Source organism: Convolutriloba macropyga, chromosome 10 (genome assembly GCF_964194025.1).
Source record: "Convolutriloba macropyga chromosome 10, txConMacr16.3, whole genome shotgun sequence".
Taxonomy (NCBI): Eukaryota; Metazoa; Xenacoelomorpha; order Acoela; family Convolutidae; genus Convolutriloba; species Convolutriloba macropyga.
This window is the reverse complement of record NC_134477.1, coordinates 41571778-41588187: the sequence shown is the minus strand read 5'-3', so window position 1 is coordinate 41588187 and position 16410 is coordinate 41571778. Positions and strand designations below refer to the sequence as shown.

At 34.0% G+C, this 16410-nt stretch overlaps 1 protein-coding gene across 1 annotated transcript in view; it reads left to right on the top strand.

Moving 5' to 3' along the window:
- The window catches only part of LOC142348138 (uncharacterized), an 84484-nt gene extending 77299 nt beyond the window's left edge, over positions 1-7185 (top strand). Inside the window, exons 4-5 of the mRNA XM_075399343.1 lie at positions 3007-4093; positions 6172-7185. Of these exons, the coding sequence (XP_075255458.1) occupies positions 3007-4093; positions 6172-7090 (2006 nt within the window). The 3' untranslated portion in view covers positions 7091-7185. The remainder of the gene's footprint in view (positions 1-3006; positions 4094-6171) is intronic.
- Positions 7186-16410: the final 9225 nt, after the last annotated feature.

Sequence of the window (16410 nt, the reverse complement as noted above, 5' to 3'; positions counted from 1 at the left end):
TATTTTACAAATTTTATACTACACTATTATTGCACTGTTTCTTTGTGGCAGCCCTATTCTTTGGTTTTTATGTTGAACTTTTTGTTTTAATGACCGTTGCTTTTTGTGCTTTCCTAATGCTTTTGTTTATTGTTACAAAACCCGAGTCATCATAAAACCAGAACTTGATAAAGCCGTGAAACCAGCATAAACACCAAAATTACAAAATAAGCAAAATATCTGCACAGTCCAGCGAGTTGATCCTCCTGGATCATTCAACAAGAGCGTCTCTGTTTTGTCATGACCCTCTATAAGTGCCTTTTCTGCAATACCAGGATCGGATTCTCAGAACAGCCTCGGCCCTGTTAACCCCTAGTGTCTCCGCATCTGGTGTCGTGAACTCAAAAAGGTTAGATGACACTCTCAGCGGGCACATACCAGGAAGCCGCGTATGGCGAAGCGTTGGTACAGATAAGGATCGCGTTTGTTGCTTCGCCGTTGCTTGATGAAAGTTCCGGTTCCAGTTTCCGTCTGCAGGACTCCAAAAGGGCCATTGATATCTGCCGTTCTGCATTCTATCAGGCGGGCTGTTAACTATCGCTCCAAAGGTTTTCTTATCGCGGCAGTTAATTGGATGATTTTCCATTGCCGTTGTTATCGAAGGCCAAATTTTATGCAGTGATAGATGAGACAACCAATCAAAATTAATTCAATGCTACAATTTGGGCCAAGGGCACACAAGTACTGGTCAAAACGGGAAATCCCTTGCTATAAACAGTATTGGAAACTAAGTTTAATCACTTTTGATTTCTTCGGTATAATCAACATCGATGAAAAGAGGCTGGGGAATGGAAATCTAGAAATGACGTTATGAGTTACCAGAATCAAAGGGTTTGGGGGAGGGAAATTTATGTAGTGTATAGATAGTATAAAGGACATTAGTTCCTTTACAATGCTTCGTTGGCCCGGGAGACTTGATATGAAATTATCAGCCCGAATTTGGGATAAAGTTAGCCGCTCGAGCATGCTAAAAGACACGGTTTATAGCGGCTGCTAATTTTATTCAGATTGTTGAACAAAAAAATCAAAGTCCATTGGGTATATTGACATTGGGCATAATGGCGTTGGATAAATTTCCAAGTAACCATGCCTACAATATTACTAATTTATAGTCCCACTCGACTACAAATTTTTCTGGACCTGTAGTTTGAGCTCTAACAACAAGCCTACTGCACTATTCTTGAGCTCATTTGCTGGTTGACAAACTTTCAAAAGAACAAATTGCTTTTTAGATATAGAACAAGAGCAGAGAGTGACAGCTGACTGGTAAGAAGCATTTGCTTATTAAAATCTAGTCAATAGGGGATAAGAAATGAGCAATTTTTTTTGACGGTCGTTAGAGGAACACCTTTAAATTGTTAAATGTAGAGCAACAACTTTTTAATTTTTAAAGAAAATTAACTAGAGGTAATTTGCAGAAATAGTCCGGACCGTTGTAATTAACAGCAGAGTTTAATAAAATGAGGTGTTCGTTACTCTTGATTTGACAAAATTGGCGAAGGGATCTAAATTTCAGCTTAAGATACGAGCATAGCTCCTCAAAGCTTCTCAATCTGATCTGACATTTCTGTTTTTAGTACAGAAAAGCCTAAATCTAATTCCCGATGTTTATCAAAATATTTATCTGAATATTGCAGGTATTCTTGTATTCGTTGAAACATGGCTTGATGTTTCGATACCTATTACCTCTATTGCTGGCACTTTATTTATCAAGTTTTTATTTATTTATTTATTTCTGAACCACGGTTTTGTGATTCCTCTGAATTGCCTATTTCAACTCGAGCAAATTATTCTCGGTTTGAGGTTTTTATAACTTCCTAGTAATTTAGTGGTTAAATTTCCGGATGGCTATCCTGGAGGTCGCGGGTTCAATCTCCTACGAGGTCCGAGTTTTTGCACAAAAAAATTGTAAACTTCACCCCTAAAGACCGTTCAATGGCTGCATCAAGATATAGTTTTGTTATCTCCTTTTAATATATAATCAGATGTGAATTGGTGGCTTCGTATTCTTTCTTTGGAAGAAAAACTTTTATTTTTTATACAGAATGAACTGGTAAAATTAAATTGTGCACTAGAAAATAAGCTCTACTGGCTCAAGAACGCTCCAAATTGTGCATGAAGGCCTTGATTTTTTTTTGCTGCCCGTTGTGCTATTTTTTCATCGCGAATTCTTTGCTCAGCTTTTTTCCGGCGTTTTTCTTGAGAGAATGCATGAGTTTTAATCCTGTGTAGATTTGAATATTTGATTAATGCAAATTAAAGCTATTGAATTAGATTAGCTTGGAATTTGGCCAGGATTCATTTGTTTTTTAATCATTGCTATTAGATGAAAGGTAGTAAAGTATCATTTAACGTCATATAGAGTTGGTAATATAATGGCGTTGATAACACTAATTTTCAAATTTCTTCTGGAAATTTCTCAGGTTTGACTGCATTTGTTGCTATTTTCTGGCTGAAAGTTTCAAGGCAATGTCTAACCTCTGATTATCTTTTTAAGTGGCAGCCTGAAAATAGCTATTCGAAAGCACAGATGAACGAGTCTCCCTGTGATTTCACTGGTCTTAACAATATTTTTCAAGTTGGTACTTTTTTGCATTATAGTAAGTCAGTTTTTGCCATTAGTGCTTTCATAGTGGTGTTCTTTTGGGATTTTGAAGTTGAAACACTATGAGTTATAGGTAATAATTTGTTTTCTGTTGTTTTTTAACCAGCAAAATCTAGGTCTCCGTAATTCCAAAGAAAGGATAATTTTTTAACCTTTGTTGTTATCTATTCTGCTATGATCTGGTCTGATACTGTCTGGTCTTAGATTTTAAACCCCTTCCCTCATTGGCGCGCATTTCGCGAGACGAGGCCCATTTGGAGCTTAAAACCGAATTATTTGTATGACAAAGGCGTGAGAAGAGAAATCTTTAACTTCATTTATAATGCGATGAGCAGTTTATTTACGGGATGTACCTGTTTAAGGGTATGACGAATCAGTTGAAGCCGGATGTCCATCCACTGCTTGTGGTGAAAACCTGGAGGCTACTCCAGAGCCACAGGCTTTCACAACCGAGTACTACCCCGATCCTTACGAACCCCACGCCAAATGCGAATGGGTAATCACGACAAATATACCTGACCACAGGATTATGGTCACGTTTGACGAACTGGACATCGAAGGTGATATAAAGGAATACTGCCCGGACTATATGGTTCTATACAATGGCAATTCAAGTGCTTCTAAGGCTCTAAAAGTTATGGGCGAAAAGAGAATCTGCGGTTCTGTTTTGCCTCAACCCGATTCCTATTTGTCTTCGAACGAGTCAATGGCTGTAACGTTCGACTCGGATGGAACCTGGAACAAGCAGGGCTTTAGATTGATTTATAAATCTGTCGCAAAATCACACAAGTCTAGAGGCAAGAGGGATATTACAGAAGAAAATGTTGAAAATGGAGAAGCTGATAATGGCATCGAGCATGTTTACAAAAGTTTGGATATTGGAAATGATCCTGATGATGATGAATCGGAAACAACCCAGACAAGAACAATAAAGCATTACAAGAATAGACGCGCGGCTGCGAAAAAGCTGAAGCAAAAAAGATCAAAAAAGCGATCAAAACGAACCGCTGACTATAACGATTATAACAATGATTATAACGATACAAATGGCTTAAATAATGATTACGACAATGCTAACGATACGTCTGATTATGATCAGGACTATAATAGCAATGATGATTATGATTATGATGATTATGATGATTACGATTACGACTATGATTATTACTATTATTATGGCGAATACGAGCCATTTACTGATGAGCAGTTTTACCTGTATGACTACGGGGATTATTACAGTTTGTACAAAGCTTCAACTTTGCCCGATTTTTCAGATTTCAGAAGAGCTGCTTACTTTTATCAAAGTACTGTCCAAGCGAACGGACACCAGCTGAACGATTTCATTGTTCAGTGCACTTTTGATGGGAAGAAATGCTTGAAAAATGGAAAGGATTTTGTAGTTTTCGAGGACCCTTTGTATGGAAACTGTTTCAGTTTCAACTCTATATTGTGAGTACTTTCCAATGCATTCTGCTTTATTTTTTGTTGCCTCAGCTCCCGTTTTCTCTGAAAATTTGAGAACAATTCGAAATGCAAGCAGACTAATTTAGGGAAGACAGAGTCAGTAGACTTTGTTGGTATTTAATAAATAACATCAAGAATAATATCAAAAGAAACGTTACAAAAAGCTCATCGGAAATATGAAGTAGTTTTGAAAAAGTATTCGAAGCTCAAATTAACGGAATCGGTTTGCTATGTAACCTAAGTCTGGCAGAACGCAGCGCTATTAATGTGACTTAACGTGGTTCAGGAACATTGAAAAATGGATGTTGGGCGAAATGAAAAACTTATGAAAAGCTTGAAATGCTGAATTTGTTTTGTTTTGGATATAAATTCTGGAAGCAAATTTTGTTGAAACGGGTAGTCAGTTGGTGCAGGATGAATTAATGAGGTCTAAAGAGGTTGTAAGAAAAGTGGGCAGGCGAAAGGGTTTCTTTCAAATATTCTAGCACATTTCGACAGCTGAATTTTCAATCAGAATTTGGTTATGTTTTTAATAGCCGCCTCATATTCTCAGCCGGCTATTATAGCGCTCCTATTTTTTTTACAATTCAAAGAATTTGAATTGTATTGGGGCGCTGTCTTTTTTTTAAGATCTGTTCACACATTTTCATGATTTTTGAAGTCAAATTGGAGTAGTGATTTTGGTCACGCCGAAACAGGAAATGGAGCGAAAAAGCGAGTGGTTTTGCGGCGTGAAATTTTTTCACTCTAATTTTAAAGTAGAGTGAGAAAACGGTGTTTGAACAAAAATTCGGTTTCTAGGTAGTGGTTTTTTGTTCACATGCGGCAATTTCACTCTGATTTTTACTGTTTTTTCGAGTTTTTGGATCGGATTTTTTTCTAAATGGTTTTCCCAATCCATTCACAGCTCATTATAGGCCTAGTTTTTTGTTTGAATTAAATTTTCATTTCTCGCTAGTGGTTTTTTTGTTCACATGCGGCGTTTTGACTTTGATTTTGTTTTTTTCTTATTTTTTTGATCTGATTTTGTTTAATTGGTTTTCTCAATTCACTCATAGTCCATTCTAGGTTTCGTTTTTCTGTTTATTCAATGAAAATTCTTTGAATTGTACGTCAGGACTTGTCCTGCTATGTTTTTTTTACTTCGTCGAATAAAAAAATGTTTCGCTTGACCTCATTTTGCCGCTTTTTCAACATTTTGCATGAAATCTTTTTGACTTCTCTAGGCTAGTTTCTCTTTTCTCTCATTCTGCTAAAAGTGATTTTGAGCATCAGTTGCTCAGCAAAGCAATTCAAAATGAACAGAGTCAGTATAAAAATTGAAGTCAGAAATAGAAACGGGATAAACCCATAAAGCCCAATTTTAGATGCCCGCTATTTGAACGTCGTACCTATAAGTCTTAGTTACCATCTCTAATGCTTATTGGTATTGATAGTAGCCCCTGTAGCCTCTCTATAAGAAGCAGAAGTACGTTATGTTCAACTACGAAATGCCATCAAAATAAATCGGACTTAAAAATTTTTTTGTACAAAAATCTTTTTTTTTTCAATATCTTCTGTTCTTTCAATCCCAATCATGCTTATTGGAATCAACGGCGGCTATTTTCCGGCAATCTGCCTGCTATGTTTCCAATTGCATTTCTTCAGGCGGCAGAGTGTCGTGTGAGTACTAAAGTGATAAATTCAGACGATGAATGTTTGGCATGCGGTTTCTTACTTTTTTCCGAAAATGAATATTTGATAAATGTTTCTCATCTGTCATCTATCAAATCTTGACCCCCCATCCCCCGTCCTCTCACCCTGATAATGGAGAAAGAACTTTTTGCGCCTCAATTGCAGTGGCTAATTATTTTTAACAACTTGCTACAAAACAATATGAAGTTTGTTTTACTGGGTGTCATCAGCAAAACGTATGGATGTGACAGAGTGTTTCCTATTTATCATATGGAGTTTTGGAATCTTTCATTGATTTTCATCATGGGTCCGTTTTAATCTGATATTTCAGAATATAATTTAGCTAAATAATGGATGTACTTAAATGATTTGAGAACTGTAACGTTTAGGTCTCAGAACCCAGACAAACCTTTCAAACTCAGATCCAGCAGCAAAACCGGACACGAATTCGGCCTTAAACTCACAATGTTCCTGGACTACGCAGAATACATTGGACTATTCGCCCCAAACACCGGAGCCCGGATATTAGTTCACGACCCTCGAGTCAAACCCGACTTACAGGCGGAAAGCTTTTCAGTTTCGGCTGGCGAGGCGACGTTCATTGCTGTGAAAATGGAGGTTGTTGATAGAAAAGGCGGGAATTATGATAACTGCAGCAATGTTTGGCCGGAAACGTTGAAGCTCAACCAGGAAACAATGAAAAAATGGCCGACCTATACTCAAGATGCGTGTCTGAGGTTCTGTCTAATCAACGAATTGTCTGCTCGTTGTGGTTGTACGGATTCCTACGATTCAAAATTCAGCACAGATGCTAAGATAAATTCCGGTGCTGAATATTATTGCGAAATGACAAGTAGAAATGATAGCGAATGTCGGAACAAAGTTTATCAGGATTTTAGAAGTCACACCCTAGCGTGTGACTGCCCTCCGGCTTGTCATACAGTTGAATACATGTTTACAACTTCACGATCGCCTTGGCCTTCAAGAAGCTACAGTCCTTATTTCGCTTCGAAAATGTTGAAATCCGAATCATACCCAGTTTCGTCATATATGAGAGAGCTAGCCATAATGCAAAACGCGAGTGATAAAAGCATGCAAGAAAGCTTTAAAGAGAACTTTGTTAGACTTGAGATATTTTATGAACAGTTGAATTTTAGAAAAATCTCAGAATCGGCGGCTTATGATTTTTCAGCGCTTATCAGCGATTTTGGTGGAAATATTGGACTGTGGTTGGGCTGGAGCATTTTTGCACTTTTCGAACTAATTGAGTTTATATTTCATTGCATCAGAGCGTTTTTGTACAAATAATTGCCCAATAATGCTGGTATTAAATTTTGTATTCAGTTTGATTTTTCATAACAACAAGGTCACATACTCTTGTCAATTAAAAGGCAATTTTTTTATCTGCTCTTTCTGTGAAAAGTGATAACCAAGATGTCAATTTATTACAGCTGTAGAAAAACGATTAGAAATCTCTAGATATCCAAAGTTTGGCCCGACTTTTATTGTGCACAATTTAGAACAGTTTAGACAATTTTTTAATATTATTTAACAAATACAGCTCACGGTAAAAAAAATCCTTGCAGTGAATTAGAAAGTAAAACATGCCTCATAAGTTAGCAACTTATATGGATTGGAGCTAATTACAGTCAGAGAAAAACCTTTCAGACACAAATTCAAACCCCAAAACCAAAACCTTATCAAATTTTTTAGCAGTTGCTCTTGAGCCAAGGTTTGTCTACTTTCAGTTAGGACTTCTTTGTTTATTTTTCCAGAAAACAATGTGAATTTTTTGAGGCAATTATTGGTAGTCGTAATTTGGACATAAAATTTTTGATAAATCTTTTTGAAGTTTTTCTAAATATCAATTTTGATGTCTCATGGGCGTATAATTTTTCAAAATCTTAGATGGGCTACCAGGTATATCAAATAAACATAATTTTTTTTTGAAAATGTTCAAAACGGAGATTTGTTTTATAAAAATAAGTAATATTTTTATTTTCCGAAGATTTTGGATAATTTTAGCACTCAACCTCGAATTGTGTCTAATATGTAAAGGAACGTTTCTATGGTCCTTAAATTATGTAATTTAGTTTGGTGTATAAGAGTATTGGTTTCAAGTGAAAATTACATATTGACACTATCATTTTTTATATTATTTTAAAGAAATAGAGAATTTCAACAATTTTATTTGAACTGAAAAATGAAAAGATTTTTTATTCCTTAGAAGAACTATTTGTCACGTTTCAAGATCATTTATTTTTTGTTTTTCAGTTTATGGAAGTGATCGCAGATTAGAAGAAAATCGGAGCGGAGATTATTTGAAAGATCTTCTCTGACATTATAAAGTACAAATAAAAGCTTTTCCAATTTTATTTGTCAATAGTAAGTTTTAATCACTTAATGAAACCGCTTTTTATACGTCTCCGCAACATTGAATTTGATGTATCATGAGCATTATGGGTCCAAATTTTTTTTTCAAAATCTTACAGATGGGTTAAAGGTAAATTTAATAAACATATTTTTGTTTATGAAAGTATTTAAAGCCGCATTTTATTTTAAAATAGTACTTTTTTGAAGATTTTAGATATTTATAGCACTCAGCCTCTATTGTGTCTAATATGTATAGGAAAGTTTCTGCGGTCCTTAAGTTATGTAATTTAGTTTAGAGTTTAAGACCGCTGTTTTTGAGTAAAAATTACCGATTGGCACTTTTGTTCTTTGTGAATATTTTTTGAAGAAATAGAAAGTTTCAACAGTTTTATTTGAACTGAAAAATTAAAAGTTTTTTCTATTCTTTAGAGGAACAATTTGTTGCTTATTTGACAAGTTTCCGGGTCGTTTATTTTTTAGTTTTTCAGTTTATAGAAGAGCTCGCACACTAGAAAAAATTCGGTTCAAAATGCAATTTCAGAGTACATGTGGAAAATAAATTTATGATTTCCAAAAATGTGCAAATTCTAACGTTTATGAAGCTTGCGATCTGCGAACTCTCCAAAACTCTAAATTTTTTTAATGCATTATTTTAGCAGAGATTAGTTGAAAGATCTCTGACATTATTAAGGACAAAAAAGTTTTTCCAATTTTTTGTCAATAATAAATTTTGTTCACCTAATAAAATAAATTTTTATACGTTTCAACAACGTTGAATTTTGACGTCTCATGAGCATTATGGGCCCAATATTTTTAAAAAAAATCTTACAGATAGGTTACAGCTAAATTTAATAAACATATTTGTTTTTGAAAATATTTAAAGCTGCAGTTTGTTTTGAAAAAGTAATAATTCTACTTTTTGGAGACTTTAGATTTTTCAATATTTTTTGTTCACTGCATGTAACCGCTTTTCATACGTCTCCAAAAGTTTCGAAACCATTTGACTGTAATTACTGGTGACAATCAAACCTCCATTTAGCGTAACAAATTTTACCTCAAATTTCTCTTTAAATTCGACGCTATCTGTCACCCCCAAATTGATAGGAAAATTTAATTTAATTCGAGCGGCAAAACTCATTTCGCAAATGATTTTGTTTTATTTTTCCAAACCATTCTTCAAAACTTAAGTATCTGAAAATTTTTTTGAGGTTGTAACTAACATTCGGACAAGAGAGTGACGAGTAATACAAAGAATGCAAAGAACTGCCTGGTTTTCGAAAACTTTGATCTTCAAGCTTGGTTGCAGGGTACCATATTCATTTGCCGTGTTAAATTACAGACCACCTTTCAAGTTTCGTTATTATAGGTTTGGTTTTTCGTGCAATATATAGGTAAAAAGTGCTTTCTCGGATTATTTCAGACAAACTAAAGCGCTTTGATAGCATCTTTGACCAATAATTTCACTTTCTTTCTATATTTATCTCTTTTTAGAATAAATCATTTTTTTATAAGGGCAATTTTTCACCGTATTTCATGTCAATACAGCCTAAATTTGGACTGATTTTCAAAAATTAGTCAATTGTTACTGACCTTGCTCCGCCAGGTTAATAAACTGAAATTACTAGTTGTGCATGACATACTTTTTAAGAAAAGACTCATTGAGATTTAAAGAAAGACACAGAAAAAACAAATTTCTGTTTGATCACATTTTCTTCAAACTGGGTTCGTTTACTGGAAAAAATAGGTATTCAATCAAGCAGTAAAAGCACAAATGTGAGCTGCTATTAGCGGCATCATCTACTAAAGGGGCTAATTTCGAGTCTTTCAAAAATGCTGTCAACTTGTTTTCAAAGTCCTTTTCTACTCATTTTTTGAGCGCAAATTATTCACGCCTGAATGGCACTGATACCAAAAATCTATTATCTTTAGGACTTTGTTAAATTTCAATTTAAAGAATTGAGAATTTTGCAATTGCAGGTTTTTTGCTACTAGCATCATTTTTTTCCTCTTTTTAATGATTTTTTCACAACATTTAATTGAAATTGGTCACTATTGAAATCATAGTTGCAACTCCGACTGTCAGTTGAAAAGATTCTCATTTCAGTTTGACGTTGGCGCTATTTGCTGTGGTAAATAATTTTTTTGTTTCTGCGCCTTTTTAGTTTTTAACCATTTGTCAGATTTTCTAAATTGATAGCCGTTTTTGTAGACTTTAAAAGGAGCAAAACCTTTAGAAAAATTTTAAAAGGAGCAAAACCTATAGGCAAATTTTATTTCTGATTGTCATCCGGAACTTTGTTCTCATTTTTACTGTCCCCTCTCCATAATTTTGGAAATTTCGATGTGTCCGTGTTTGGTAAGTCCAATATTGACAAGATCTCCAAGGATCTCTATATATAATTTACATATTGATATTTGTTACAGGTTGATATTTGTTTAGTAAATAACGCCTATTTGTTCAAAAAGTGGAAACTGTTGTAATATTTGTAATTGTAACTGGGACAAATATTTTATTCATGTTTGTCAAGATGTTTAGTAAAGTTTTTATATTTCTTCGAATCAATCAGCTAATTATGCATTTAATGAAACCGTATTGAGTAAACACTGGGCCTATTAGTGGACCACTTCTTTGCCAGAGTTCAACTTTATCAAAAATTGAAACATTTAGGACATATAATAAGAAGGCAATTGCTTCGATGTACAGTAAAGCTATGTGTTCGAAAAAAATCTAAAGACTTAGCTGCTCAGTGATTATAAGGGTTCACTGAGTGGAGAGTGTTAAGTCAAAAATGCACAACTGTTCCATTGTATTTTGTTTAAAGGATCGGTGTATGTATATCAAGGTAGAGCTTGCAAAACATTAACTTTGTAGGTTTTTGGGTTTTTTATTAGCCCATTTTCCGTCGTTTGCAATCAAAATGAGCAGCATCTAAAAAGGAAACAGCTTCAAACAAATTTAAATCGGGCTCACCCTAAGATTAAAAAATTTGTTACCTTTGACTTCAAGACTTATTTTCGAATTTTAAATCTGGCTCCAATTTCTGTTCTTATGTGTCATTTTATCAGAATTATACCTATGCATAACGTTATTTTTTTTTATTTTTTTTTCATCCGCTGAAAAAAATCATTAGGTTTCGATAAGTTGACGGCATCTTTTTAACTCTTCTATATTGCCTTCAGTTAATGGCAAAGAGACGTCGAGTTAGTTACCTCAATCAGATGCGTGTAATCGAGGCTTCCTTGGAAAGGTAAAATTGTGTTTTAATCAAAAATTATTTACTCTTTCAGTGCTCGTTAAATAGACAAATCGTATTTTTTTCCAAAATTATTAATGTTTTTTATGTTATTTTCATTTGCTTGCAGGAGAGCTCTCATTAAATTAAGGAGGCAGAAAGTGAGTTACACCAAAAACAAATATAATGAAGCATGCGGAAATTTGGCACAAACCTATTGTCAATTATAATCAGTCAATTATAATTGTAAAGGTGAAAAATGAGTCAAAGGATTGCATTCTACGAATTTTCAAGAACATAGAAAAGCAATTTAAAATTTGAGAAGAGGTGGATGGGCCAGAATTGATTTTTTTTCTATCATTTGATTTTTCTTTGTAAAACAAGTACAAGGGTTTCAATTCAGAGATGCCGGGTTCTCAACAAAGACAGGCAAGAAAAAGTTGATTGCGACGCCTCAGTGAACTTCAATGAGAAACAGTATGAAGTCTTGCACATGGTTTTCTTGATAGGCTTTTGATTTATTGCGGTACAATGAGAGCATCTTGTATCCGGTGAACGCACAGCTTCTCTTCGAAAAAAAATCTAAACGACTGGGAACAACTCAACAGGAAAATCTTTGAAGCTCCTGAAGACAACTGGTTAACAATAGCGTTTGTGAATGCATCATCGTCATAGAGACATCAGTCAGATACTCATGCCAAGAAAAAAAGGACAAAAGATGCTGCGTCAACTGTCGTACTAATTGTTTATCAAGCAATTGAAAAAACAAGCCATATAACGGAACAAAAATAGTGTACAACAACTACTTTCTCGTAACAATGTAAAACAGAACTCCAAGGAATCAAGCAATAAACAAACCATGAAACGGAACTGGAACAGTTTAAACAAGAAGGCTCGTTAATGTGCGTTCGCACATGAGGTTCCGACCCGAGCTCATCTACATTTTTGACTCAATTGTCAACCAGATGAAGAGATAATCAAAAATATGTTTGAGTTTAAAAAAATGTTACACATCCAAACTAATAATTACACAATGCCATGCCCCATTAAAGCGCTCACGAGATCTGCCATTTAAAAGACTACGAAAAAAAACAACAAAATTAGCAAAAACAAAAATTTCATGCCAAACACTCAATATCTAAATTTAAAAGCACCTTGTAACAACGTCAAAATGCAATCAGATAAAACCTTAGTTACACAAATTTACTCTTTCTTAACTACACAGCAGATGGGATTTTTCCTTAATTGGACCAGGTAACAGGTCGACAAAAAGAAATAATGAGGAAAATTTCAAAATTAATCAACAATTTCGAAAACGTTACATAAATTCATACGTCTCAAAAACCCTCAGCCTTTAACGAAATAATTCTTGATAAGGTTACAAAAAAAATCAATACGAAACCAATAGGACCTGTATTTGTTTAGATTAAGCCATAGAAACGAACTAAAGTTGTAGAAAAGCTCAAAAAACAAACAAATTGCGAAAACAAATTATTGAAGCCTTTAAAATCATGAGCTTTATCGCAATGTTGTTTCTCTCATTTCTATAATTATACAAAATAATTCAACTTAATTTATGATTAACGATAAAATAAGTTCACTTGGTCCTTATTTGATAATCATTCGGATCTGTTATCATGCGAAAATGCTAAAAAACATCACTCTAGAAACTGAAAAAATTTGAAAACGAATATTAGCATAAACTTCATGGCTATTCGCTATAAACTGACTGCATCAAATAACCTCATTTGTTCAACCCTCAATTAAGAGAAGCATATGAGACCTCTCAGAGTTTTACGACTACGAAAACAACAAAAACAGCAATGTAATTAATAGAGAGAAAAGTGTCGAAGCCATTAGAAAGTGAACTTTTAAGTAGTAACTTTCTATCTTCAATTATTTTTTAATTGCCACGGAAAGCTTATTCGTTTAAAAAAACGGCTTCAAAAATACACAAATATGAAAAAGTATATAAAAACAACGAAATTTTTACGAAAAACACGTAATATCAGCGCTATTAAATTCAATAGCTTTCAACGGAAATCAATAAAAACGCTAAGTTATGCCTCGATGGGAAGACTATGATGCTTTCCATTCATAAGTCACGAATAAGACATCATAATAATTCTTAGGGTTATGAAAGCAATAATAAATTCAGGAAAAAACCAAAATTTCAATAGAAAAGTGCAAGAGGAAATTGTCAAAGCCATTTAAACCATAAATTTTTCTCTGAAAACTTTCTCGATGATCCATTCAACGTTTTTGCTAATCAAATGAGAACTATCAGTATAATGATTATGTTACAAGATTTCAAAAGGAACCAAAATATTGAGAAAAAAATACCCGAAAATTAAAAAAATAGATGAAAACTCGTGGCATCGAAGTTCTCAAACCAATAGATAGAAGTCAAAATAGCTATCCAGATTAATTTTGGTTGCAGTAGAAAGGAGGAAGGTCCTGTTATCACTGAACATGGCATAGAGTTCAAAAGGTAGGTTTAAGATTGGATAATAATAAAAAAAAATAAAAGTTATTTTTATTGTCTTAACAGCCATTAGCTGTCCACTCAAAGCACTAGATATGTTCAGTTAATGCTCATTAAGGATTTTATTGTGCTCTTAGTCAACGAGTCTATGCTATAGCTCTTCAAAAATTTGGTAAAATCTCAAAGAAAATCGAAAATTTCATTAAAAATTACGAAAAGTCAGAGTAGAAGCCAAAAGAAAACAAGTGTGATCTCTCAAAAACGATTTTTTTGTTCATTGGGCTTCATTTGACTGTGAAATTCGTCATTATTGGAATCTAGACATTCAAAGTGACTAGTCTATAAGTGACTTCAAGCGACAAGGAAATGAAAAAAGTTTCCTAAAAAACAGCTCTCAAATAGAATTCGAGTTTTATTTTTTATAGTAAACTTACCCATGAGACAAAAACTAGCATATTGTCGCCTTTCGTCTAATAGGAATGAAAAACTGTTTCATTTAGTAGCGTGAAATGAGGTCTTCAAGTGATATTTTTATAGAAAAGATCTTAATTTGAAGGAAAATTATCGAAAAGTGAACAAAATCATGCCAAATATCCTGGGTTCAAACAAAATTTTAAACCTCGAAAACTCCTAGGAAAATACCAAAATTAAAAAAAAAAATTAATTCCTAACTCCACGTTGCACGAGCTTTTTAATGAGCTGCCATTCAGATTTCCCTACGATGAATATATCGATCGGCCAAAATTCTCTGAACAAAAAAAAGCATTTGAGTATGCCCACAAGGGGGTCGGAACATCAAGGACTTTATCCAAACGATGTAGTTCAGACCACCAATGAACAACAGTTTAAAAGGAAGAATTAGCAAAAACCTGACTTTTTCAATAGAACCGAGTACCGGGTAATACCGGGTAAAATCTGAAAAACAAACCAAAGGATGCGGGATTTTAGTCTTTATTCTCAAAACAAAAATTGAAAATATCAACAATTTTGAATGAAAATGTATACAGCAGAAAATACGAGAGAACTATAATGCAGTAGCAAATACAGATGTCAGTTTACTCAATTACTCTCTAATTACCCTAACAACTACAACTCAATCCATGCATTTCATCGAGGACATAATCATTCAACAATTGGAATCATGAATAATATAAAAATAGCTCAAAAAGATTTCAGTTTATTCAGAAAGACACCAAAAACATTTAATCTTAAAAACAATTTAAACCGTATTTGCACCAATTGGAGCTACATCAATACCACACAAATTGATAGAAGCAATTACAACTGAAAGCGCAACAGAAGATGATAACATCAACCTCAACAACATCATCAGCAACAAAAGCCAAAAGAGTACCAAAAACAGTTAAAAAAGTTCTGGTGATAAGAGATCTACACCTGTTGTTATAACCAGCTAAAATTCGACAGAATTTTCAACCGAAATCAATAGTTGTCACAGTTTTTTTGAGAGTAAAAACATAGGAAAAATGGTTGCAGATGCTCCACGTATTTGTGATGTAAAATTAGCTAGTATCCCCGTACCATCCCTATAACACAAAAATACATTGAAATTGACAATGTTTCTTCTTGGGACGCAGATGCTCGTCACCTTTTTTAATGAACTGCGTAAATTAAGTGTTTTCAATTTCCCTAGCATAAGAGACAAATACAGATATTGTCGATGTTTAACGACAATTTTTATTTTTTAACAGCGAAATTGTCTCTGAAGTGACCAGAAATTGAAGATATTCCACTCAATAAGGATGAGCAGAAACAAGACTATCTGTCAACAAGTGCCGACAAATTACAGAGAAGAGCTTTTGCTATTGAAACAATATCTAGTTCAATTGAGTGACGTCGGAAGATATCATAATCGACAAAAATAAATACCCAAAATGTTTTATAGCTGTGTCGGAAAGAACACAACAAAACATCACTTAGAACGCTCAACCACTGCAGTTGGCTGCAGCTCAACCACAAACAACCGAACCGTCACTGTTTTGCAAGCGAAGTTATAGCATAACAGAAAGAAGTGCATGATAGTGTTACCATAGAAGAATGATGCTCAGCTAACACATGTTTATTTTTAAGAAACGCCAAATTAAAGAAGCACCTCTATCCAGACAAGGAAATAGCCAAAACTTACAGAAAAACCATACACAACCTTTTAAAATTAAGTTAAGTTGATGAGACATGTCGAAACCTTTCAACAAATTGAAATCATTTGTGTTGTCCTCGACGTCATTCAGTACAGCAGACAGAGGAAAAAAGTTTGTCATACAACAAGGGCACCATCAGTTTGAAAAGGACATAACAAGAAGATGGTTTTTTGAGCAGGACTCCTAGTGCGTTTTTGTTGTATTCCTATAGCATCTGCATTAGAAAAAGACGCCATTTTTTATGCAAATATTCATTTAAAAACAAAAAGGTTAATTTGGTTTCTTATGGCACCCAAACGCCGCCGAAAAGATCGATAAATGTTTAAACATTTATTTTAAGCAAGCTACTTGCCTTCTTGTGCCTTTTATGAAATTTATAAT